Source organism: Papaver somniferum, chromosome 1, assembly GCF_003573695.1.
Source record: "Papaver somniferum cultivar HN1 chromosome 1, ASM357369v1, whole genome shotgun sequence".
NCBI classification, from domain to species: domain Eukaryota; kingdom Viridiplantae; phylum Streptophyta; class Magnoliopsida; order Ranunculales; family Papaveraceae; genus Papaver; species Papaver somniferum.
Window position 1 is genome coordinate 202,041,299 of NC_039358.1, and position 11,117 is coordinate 202,052,415.

At 36.3% G+C, this 11,117-nt stretch overlaps 1 protein-coding gene across 1 annotated transcript; it reads right to left on the reverse strand.

The window, feature by feature from the left end:
- Positions 1-253: 253 nt before the first annotated feature.
- On the reverse strand, positions 254-922 carry LOC113358213 (protein NDR1-like). The gene has a single exon (XM_026601749.1). It carries the CDS (start codon positions 920-922, stop codon positions 254-256), a length of 669 nt encoding a protein of 222 aa, XP_026457534.1.
- Between the last annotated feature and the right edge of the window lie 10,195 nt (positions 923-11,117).

The following is an 11,117-nucleotide window of genomic DNA, read 5'->3' on the forward strand; positions in this document are numbered from 1 at the left end:
GTTACATACTCAACTTAACATAATTCTTTTATAAGGAAAAAAAAAAAACATTTACACCTTTGTTTGGTTTTTCTCAAAAAAAATTATAATCTGACATTTTCATTTAAATTACAGCAAAGACAAACACAACTAATCATGTCGATGTCGGTTCGTCAACATCAATTTTTTTATTTCGATCAGATAAAAATAACTTATAAGTGAAAAACACAAACAACACAGATATATATATATATATATATATATATATGCATGTCTAAAATGCTACATGGCTTTGATATGGTGATGATGCTGAAATAGAGATGAGCCTCAAACTCCCAGGTAATGTTTTCATTCCTTGATCATTCACACTAACATTTACACCCAAATTCAATATCCGTCTTTCGATTATCGTTTTAGTAGAATAGCCATCAGAATCGAAATAGGGTATCTCTAACCTGACAATTGAAGCTAAATCGACCATAAACATAGTATTACTCCCATTAGTAACTGCCATCTTGGCTTCCTTCCAAGGAACACCAAAAGTCTGAACCGTCTCAAGACGATGAACTGCTTTAGTGCCTTTTTGGTGAAATCCCCGAATAGATACGTTTCCGATGGTTATCTGTTGATCACGCCCGATGTCATCCCGTTTCTGGATGTAATAAAGACTGATGTTAAGAATACCATATTTAACACCGGTGCGCCGACTATTTCCGTTCTCGAGCTTGAGATCAAATGATATAGTTGTATCGACGGTGGCTGCATCAGCGTTTTCATCACTATACAAAGATTTGTCAAGAACAGGAACGTAAAACTTGTCTACAGAACATATTGGAGATTTAGGATCATATGGAACACGAAAGAAGTCGTATAGAAAGAATACACCTACAATGGCTGTGAGTATAATACACCCCAGTGGTGGTAACTTCATTCTCTTCGACATTTATGTTTGTGTGTTTTCAGTAGTTTGATTACAATGTTTTGTTCTTCCATACAAGGTATAAGTGAATTGGATGTGCCTTCTCTTAATTACTTAGTTTAAAACGCGTAATCAGAGGGTATGCGGGTACTGAGTCATCATCAACATGTTGGCAATGATTTATGAGCTGTGGATGAAACAACCGCTCATAGGAGAGTTGCCCTGGCCGTATTTGTTTATTTTAAGTACAAGTAGCCAAGTGAAAATCTTTTTGTATTGTGTATGATACCCTTTTGCACACAGAAGAAGTAAACAATCATATGACGTTTCGGAAATGAAGAGGCATTCCTTCTTCATCCTTTGAATTGGCCGATGCTAGTGTAACATTTTTTGAGAACCTGAACCAAAAGTCAAAATCCAGTTTCCTTTGCAATAAAGTCACTTTGATAAAAGAAATTGTAATCGTATACGACTCTTTCAGTTTCAACATAACTGCGCCTTCGACCTTTATGTGTTTCGTTTGATTATTGCAATGTTCTGTTCATCTCTAGTTCATATATCTCCTATATAAAGATATATGTCAAATGGAGGTGTTTCGTTGTTGCTCAAAACGCGTATTACCTTCCCGGTACTATCTTCATTCCTTGATCATTGACACTAACATTCACAGCCAAACGAACCGTGCCTCTGCTGTAGTCTGTGACCACAAAACGATAACTCAAAACCATATCAACTTAAAACATATTCCTAGTACTCCCATTAGAAATTTCCATCCTAGCTTCTTCCCAAGGAACCCCAAACGTTTGGACCGTCTCAAGACGATGAGCTACCTTAAAATGATAAAATCCAGGAATAGACACATTTCCGATAGTTAGTAGTATCTGTAGATCCCGACTGCCATTACCTTTTTGTATGTAATAAACACCAACGTTAATAGTATCATAGTTAACACTGCTTCCATCATGGTTTTCATTTTTGAATCTGAGATCAACGGATATGGTTGTACCGGTTTTACTACTCAACAAGGATTTGTCGAGCGCAGGAACGTAAAACTTTTCTAAAGACCATTTTGGGGAATGAGTTTGAGATGCAATAAGCCAAACAAATAGACATAGTACACCTATGACGACTGTAGGAGTGGAATATCGCACATATCAATAAGTATGTGAAGTAAGGATTATCTAATATAAGCGAGGATTATCGCACATGGCAAGATTGAAGTAACGTATTGGATGAGGTCAGCTAGATCACGAGTAAAGTGTGATGTTCTATGCGAGGTATAGTATGTGCGAGAATGAGTGATTATAAATGAGCGAATGTATCGCACTGTGATTCCGAAAATAGTGGATCTCTTAGCTGTCATCCACTACGAGGAATCACTATATAAAGGAAAGAAGTCATCACGAAAGAGGCAGATATTTTAGTAAATGTTAGAAAAGAAATTAAGAGAGAGAAATTTATTTGGAGAGCAAGTAAAGTCATTGTAAGGTCACTGTAAAATCAATATATTCAATTATAATCTTTGAAAGTTAATACAAGATTCATTATGATTACTTGATTTGTGGTTAGATAAATTGGAATGTGGTTGTAGGTTTTCCTGCAACTACATTTTTGGCGCCAGAAACAGCTTTGGGTGATAAATCCTGGTAGTAAATTCATAGAATCTTAGAAAAAGTAAGATCTGGAAGTTGAAGATGGAAAGACTTGGATCTACTATCGAACAAGGAACAACAGCCAGAAGGAGTAATAGAATTGCTGAAAGAAGAAGAATTACAAATCTTGACCAACAAGAAGAAAGAATAGGAGAAAATCAAGGAAACGAAAATCCAATTGGACCTCAGCGTGAACAAGAACGTAACAATGATGTTGATTATGATAGAGTGGGTGTTCATACTTCGCAAGCAAGTTCAACTGAAGAGGAAATACAGAGAACTGTCGAGACGGGAAAAATTGAGGTGAATGATGAGAATATGACAATTGCAGAGCTTAGACAAAGATTAATTGAAGATCGAAAAAGAGAAGGTGAAGAACGTGCGAATCTGTTACATCAGAATGGTGACTTAAGAGAAGAGAATTTTAGATTGCAAGAACAGAGATCCAGAAGCGCTACACGATCAAGATCGAGATCAAGTAGGAGTTCATCAAGACAAAATCGGTCTAATCAAGAAGATACTAGGCGAAGAAAACGCATGAAAGTTATTGAAGAAAACATGCAAGAAGATGATAATTCACAGAACCAACAAAGGATAAGGGATACAGTTCAAGATTTTGGAACTAATCGATATGAGCATCTGCGTGAACTTCTACATCGCACACATAATGATTTTGCAAGAGAATAAGAGGACCGGAGGCAAGCGCAAATGATATTACATGGAAGATAAATATTGAGAGAAGAAAATGAGTGTGAAAGGGAAACTACACGTGCGAGGAATGAAAGAGACAGACAGGGGAGAAGGGAAAACATTCAAGAAAGAGAATTGCAAGAAGCATTACGTCAAAATAATCATGACAATCGAGTAAAGTGGCGCGAACATCGCCGCATGAATGATATAGAGCAAGGAAGAGTTACACCACCAGAAAGAGAAATGTCAAGACATCGACATGATCGCACATGTGAAAAGGAAAGACATGATAGAACAAAGGTTGAAACGCACATTGACAGGCGTAGGAGAAGGAGAGAAGAAGGTGAAGAATATGATATACAAGAGGCAATACATCAGAATAATCATGAGAATAGACTAAGGAAAGCAAGATTAAAAAGACCCATGCGCGAAGATAGATCAGAGCTTCAGTGAAGGCATTCTAAAAGAAATGGCGGAATTAAGAGAAATGATGACTGCGAAAAGAGATGATGGAAGAAGGCAACTAGAGGAAGCAGTGGAGGAAGCTGGGAAAACTCCCTTTACAAAGCAAATTCAAAGAGAAATGATACCATCCAAGTGAATTTTACAGGAATTCACTAGCATATTTGATGGAAGCGCCTGTGTGATACAACATGTGAAAGCTTACACTCGGTCTTTACTGCAATGAGAACATAATGATGATGTAATGTGTAAGTATTTTGCTGCGAGTCTGGCATGGGAAGCTCTGAAATGCTTTGAAGGGCTATCAATAGAATCCATTGGGTCATTTCACCATTTACAAAACGTCTTTTTAGGACAATATATCAGCAATAATATGTCATGACCAGGGATTGAGAAGGCATTTGGACTTCGCAGAAGAAAAAATGATATGGGACGACGACTAGATGAGTGACACCTTATTCTTGCATTTATTAATGCTCTCTTCGCTACAGATTTATTATATACACAAATTTTTAGAATAAAGGACACAATAACAATATCAGAGTTGCGCGAATTTCAAGAAGAATACATAGCACTGAGGAGAAACAAAGAGATATGGAGTCATTCCCAGTTGTAATACCTGATGCAAAAGGTGGAAATACAAGTTTACTTCCAAGGTTGGCAAATGTTGTTGCGAGTACATCGCAGGGAAATCAAGGAAGGAATATTACAGAAATGGAACGAAAGCTGATAGCCATGGGTAGTGCAGATCAAGCAGAATTCGACAAAGAATACAGAGATAGGCAATTTCAAAATCAGGGAGGTAGTAATAAGATTCAAAGAATGGATAATCCACCAGAAAGTTCAGGAGGCCAGCAACCATATTAGAATAAAAGACAAGGAAGTGGAAAAATAGTATGGGAACAAATAAAATTTCCAAAGATGAATACTACGATAAATAAAGTGTGGGAAGTTGTCATCCTAATGGAAGAAATCCCAGAACCACATAATGTAGGGGATGAACCACCGCCAGGGAGGAGGAGTAGAGAATTTTGTGCATATCATCGTTTTCACGGACACACAACAAGTAACTGCAGAAATTTCAGGAAAATCATATTGAGGATGATTGAACAAGGAACACTGGATCATTTCTTAGCACAACAAACAAAGAATTTACCACCACCGTTGTCGGGAGGAAATGTATATGCAAAGGAGAAAGTAAATAATACATTTGTAATTGAAGTAGGTGCGAAAGCGAAGAATCTATACTGCAATTCAATTGTACATTCATTCAGGAACATCGAAGACTTTCATGACAATGTCCTAAGTAGGATGTATGCAAGAGATGCTGATGGAAGAGAAATTCTTAATCTTGCGAAAGTGTCACCATTGAAAGATTGGCAAAAACACACAATCTCATTTAGTGCGGAAGAAATACCAGTAGGAGGGGAATCACATGAATGTCCACTAGTAGTGACATTAGGAATTAATCTGAAGCCAAAAGCAGGTGATGATGAAGAGGATGAAGAAAACACTTGGGGAATAAATAGAATCTTAATATATCCCAGAAGTTCTGTTGACATTCTATTTTATCCTACATACAAAACCATGGGTGGCAGAGACGATGAATTGATTCCGGCAACATATAAAATTTATGGCTTTAATGAAACTACGAACAAACCAAAAGGTGAAGTGACTATGAGGATTCTTCTTCAAAATATGCCAACAGAAATTGTATTATGTGTTGTGGATGTTGAATCGCCCTATAACGCTCTAATTGGAAGACCATGGCTGCACAGTATCTTGGGCGTAGCCTCAACATTTCATCAGTGCATAAAGTTTCTTTTACCCCAGGGTGTTGGTATTATAAGTGGAGATACAATTGAAAGCAGAAATCGTCAAGAAATTGACATAGACAAGTGTGAAGAAAGAGAGAGTAAGCGAAGAAATTGGAAAAAACATGATGCAGAAAGTCAAAGAGCTGAGAGGTTAATGGTGGACGCAATATATAATGTTGGACAAACAGATGAGCCAAATGCTGAAGAAGGATTTTACATGGATAATGATACTAAGCGAACAACAAATACTATTTCTAGGGAAGCAGAAAGAATAAAGAGGCATAAATTGGGTTTTCAAGACAGTAAGGAAGTATGTGATGGTCATCGCACAGAGGAGGATGAAAGGGTTATGAGAAATAATATTCTGAAAAGCATCTGCGAGCTTAAGGAGATACAAAAAATGAAGGGGATAAATGAATAATACGAGGAATGGATATGTCTAAGTTTTGGGTAGTGTGAATTTTATCCGAAATTATCAACTCTATTTAACCCTCTACTAATGATCCTTGCAAACTTTGTATTTTCTATACTATAAGCAAACTTTGGCGTGAATTGTATAAATTCAAAAAAGGCCTATTTTGCGATTCCTCCACTCCCAAGATCGCTAATTAGCCTTTCCTCCCCAAAAAGATTAAAATTAGTGTTTTCTCCCCTCGTCAAGTATTCCGTCCATTTTCATGTTAGCTGAGTCCTCCTCAGTGCACGCGTGGCATAAATAAAAATCTTTTTGATGAATTGTCCAAACTAACCTCGTCTTCTTCGTTCACATTGAAGTTTCAGTAATCCGGTTCTTATTAGCACCTCATTCGATTTCAATATCAGAGAATTGAAGTTACACTTGGTTTCGACATCCTCCGAGAGGCGAATTTGATTCATTAATTCACCAAGTGGTGAAAACGCATCTTTGAAAAGTCAAAATAGGTACAAGATGATTAGCTAAGATTCATGATGAGAAAATAAATAAATTGATCAACTGTAATGGAACGAATCTGGTGATTGATATGCTTCTTTTATCTATGAGATTCATATCCAAGTTGGGGTTTATCTAAAAATTTAGGGTTTTAATCGTTTGTTTTTTAAATCTAATGGGAGAAAAGGTATGGTTCGATGTTGTTCCGGTGATACTGATTGGGAAGATGGTGAAGAAATTAGAAATTACAAGACTGGTTTGTTAAGAAATGGTGTTGTTAAAATTGAGCTGCAGGATTTACAATTATATATGTGAATGAATGAAGAGAGCCTGCTGCTGAGGGTTTGATTTTGAATCAAGAACAAAAGAATTATATGAATTGAAGTTGTTGTTGCTATTAATTATATAGGTTCTAATTGAATTTGTGTAGGGGTTTGTATGATTGTAGTTACAGAGCTTAAGTAGATGGTGTCGTGTGCTGATGAATTATGTAGATTGGTAAATTTCTGGAGTGTATTTGATGTTGGGATTATAGGGAAATAACGAAAACTAGATTTTTTAGGTATATTTCTGGAGTGTATCTGATGTTGGGTGATTGAAGGAGCTCGCTTTCATGAATCAATTGATTTAAGCCATGAACAAATGAGGAAGAAAAGAACTTTGATGCTGTCCCTGGAAATCAACGATGTATGGAAGAGGACTCGGTTGATGTCGTGATTGTTTAAATGGTTTTGCAGTTATATGTTTAGAAATTTGCAGGGAAGGATATAGAGAATTGTTTGGAAATCAACAGACAATTTTTCTTCATTACAGAAGTCACACACGGAAGGTGTTTGTATAAATGCCTAAAGCATTGATTGTAAAACTCCACCGTTGATTGTTTTTGCTTTAGTTATAACTGTCAGATCATATTAGTACGAGAGGGTATTCTGGGTATTTCAATTGACATGTATTTATCATTTCCACGTGTGCACTGAGGCTGACTCAGCTAACAGAAAAATGGACGGAATACTTGACGAGGGGAGGAAACACCAATATTAATCTTTTTGGGAGGAAACACTAATTAGCGATCTTGGGAGGGGAGGAAACACAAAATAGGCCTTCAAAAAAATTGAAAATGGAATGATGAATTCTAGTTTCCTAAAGTGATACCATATCAAGAAGAGAAAAATTAGAATCTTTATAATAAGACCTTAATAAAAGGCGACAGAAGTGATAATTTTTATCCAGATAGACTAGGAATCCATATGTGGCGTGCAACCTAGTTCGCATACATGCAAGAGGAAACAAAGTAAGACCTATCGCACGTCATAGTCGGATAAACCTAGAAAGCATGACTCAAGGGAAAACAACTTGACCCTGCAACTTGAGTTATGGAGATTTGGGGTGAGAACAAACGAAAATGCCCATCCGGGAGAGGTACCTTAAATTTTCAGTCTAAGATAGTAATCTTAGATTGAGAGACTAAGGTGAGAAAGTCTCTCCTAAGGAGTGCAAAAACTCGATCAGGGCGCCGAAGTACACGGTTGAGTCAAGAGTGCTCGGGGCGTCTGGAGCGTACCTTGCCACTCTTGACAAGTCCTGACTATGATGCACTCGTTCCGAAGATACCCCATTTAGGGTGAAATATCACAACCATAAACCTCATCGGTGTTGGGATGAGACTGCGAAATCAACTGATTGCTGAATTAACCAGATGTGAAGAGCCATAACCTTAACCCGGTAGAGGGAAGCTTCCTTGAAGGGGAAATCAGGGGGAAGATAAGGACGAAACCTTCCATTAGAGAGCTGAATTGTGTCAAAAGACGTAAATATCATAAGAATTTTTACTCAAGGGAGTATTAAGACTTATCATATTTATGCGAAAAACCTGAAGAGGAAATAATACAAGAAAAATATAAGATGAGATCAATGGGTCGATACACTATACTGTAAAGACAACCTGCGATCTCATCGCACAGAATTGAGGCAAGATAAGACCTTTACATAGGAAGGAAAAATAAGACCTTGTGAGAAATATACAATTTTACACTAATTTTGTTTTGCAGAAATTTACAGGGAAAAAGAATATTGCGAAAGTATTCGCACCACATAAATGAAGAACAATAAAATAGACCTAATCATGCTAAGTCTATTAAGATGTGACAATTAACAAAGGCAAGAATGGGAATGCAAAGGGAATATTATTTGCCTCAGTTGATAGACTTACATACATGCGAAAGAATGATATTTTGGACACGAATAAAAACAAAGGAAAATTATATTAAAGAAGTGAAAGATAAGACTCAAAGAGTGCATATCTTTAAGATTACATGAAAATATTCAGGAGTCAAAGAATTACAAGTGAAAATGATTAATTTTTATTTTTCTTCATCTCGCTCAGCTTCAGAACCACTTATTTCTTCTTCAGATTCTTCATTTTCTCCCTCACTGTCTGAAATATCAGAAATATGTTCATTATCAGGGATTTATGGAAATTTGTACTTTGAAAGAGGGATATTATTCTCAACGCAGACTTTCTTAACAACAGCTTCGCGAGCACGATTAGCATCATTGCTATTGTTTGAAACCATGATAATGAAATTCTTCTTCAATTGCTGGTACTTAGAGTTGCGAGAAGATAAATCTTTTTCTTCAGAAGCTAAGCGAGTTTCTAATTCCTTGATTTTAAGAGGATAATTCTTCTCTTCTTCAGAAGCTAAGCGAGTTTCTAATTCTTCAATCTTCTGAAGATAATTCTTCTCCTTATCTGCGACACATGAATAAGAAAGTTAGGATATATATATAAAAGGTATATATATATATATATATTATCCCAAAGAAAAGACAAGTATTAAAAGAGCAATATTTAACCTTTGTAATTGGAAACAATGTTTTTAACCAATGCAGAATGTTCAGCTTGAAGACTCACATTAATAGATAAATTCTCTCTAGCATCATTCAAAACCCTAGCAGCCCAACTAAATTCGGCTTTGCTTTCTATGAGAAGCCGGGAGCGGATTAAGTTTTTTTCTTCGACAAGGATGTTCTTTTCGCTCAAAGCTATGTCACGTTCTTTTTAAGCCTCAACAATGGATTCTTGGAATTTTTCTAGTGCTTTCGCACCCTTAAGAGCAATCTCATCTTTCTCATCAATAATCTTATTCTTCTTTGTTTCCAAAACTTGAATTTGTTCTTGGCTCTCATGAAGACGACGTTTAAAACTATTAAATGTAGTCAATAAAGATCTATGGCTTTTTCTAAGAGTAGCATATTTCAATCTTAGTTCCTCCAAACTCAAATTTTCAAATCCTTGGTTGGGATAATTATTTAAAGAAGAATTAAGGTGTTTTAAAAGCGTTTCACCATCAGGAAGATTTGCAGCCTCATCCGAAAGTTTATACAGGTCTGCGAATATAACAAAATAAGAAATGCGAATTATCGCGTAAAAATAGAAGAACAAGGGAAATAAAGGCTACATACCAATGATTTCATCATTTCTTTCTCAGGCTCTGCGAATCAAGTCGGAATTAGTTGAATTCTCAGCTTTAAGTTTGGTTCTTTCTCAAGTTTAGTAAGTCTCCTTTGATAGTCTGAGGAGATTACATAAGATAAACGGGCTTCCTACGAGAATGAAGGAAAGTGTTACGATTAAAGTAAGGTTAAAGAAAAGGAAAAAAAGCGAAGTTGCAAATATTACCAAAGAACTGATTGTGTATTGGAGGTTCGGGTTTATGCAGAGGCAGCTCCACGAAGAGATGAATCATCTAAAGTAGGAGCATTGCATAATTTAGAAACCATTCTAAAAGATCGATTTAGTTCTTCATTATCAACAACAGTCAGAAGATCCCAGCGAAAAGATTGGACAGTTCTTTCAAAGAAGAAGAAATTGATGAATTATCAGAAACAAGAGTATCATCCTCACTAGACTCTGAACTTGAGGAAGAATCATATCTTTTACGCTTCCTAGAAACTTCATCCATTGAAGACATCCTTTTTGAGGAAACTTTAGATGTAGGCCTTTTGTGAATACCCTTACCTTTGATTGAGGTCTTATCACCTAAAGACTTCACATACACGAATAAGCAAGATAAGAAACAGAGGCAACAATATTGTTAAAATCAAAAAAGGTGTTTCTTACTTCTTATTCTGCGAAGCTGATGCATTATGTGAGATGTTAGTCCTCTTAGCAGCCTGCAAAAAAATGGGATTATTATGCGAGATTGAAAACATTAGAAGGAAATTGGAAGGAGAATATGCGAGAATGAATAAATTTATGCGAAGCCCATACCACTTTCTTTGACTCAGCTTCAGAAAGAACAAACTTCCAAGGTTCGTAAGAAGAAAACTTCTCAGAAAGAGGAATATCAGAGCCATCCTCAGCTTTACCAGAAATATAAGGACCTTCTAGAATGACAGGCAATTAAGCCAGCTTGAGTCATTAGATCTGCGAGCAAAACTGTTAAATTTGTCATTCCAATCAACATCTCGCATGATCTTACTATCTTCAGTAATACCGTATTTTCTTCTTAACTGAACGACCCATTTAGTCAAATTACTCTTCATAATTGCAACATAATAATTGTTGAAGAAGTTATCAAGAGTGTATTCAGTAGGATCGATAACCTTATCACGATGCGATTCTTTTCGCACTTCATAAGTGTAGGAAGTCCCTAAACCAGATGCGCGACGAGAATATTCATATGCTA

What these genes read in the sequence shown, in the direction of transcription:
- LOC113358213 (XM_026601749.1), bottom strand. Translation starts at nt 922, where the DNA reads ATGTCGAAGAGAATGAAGTTACCACCACTGGGGTGTATTATACTCACA.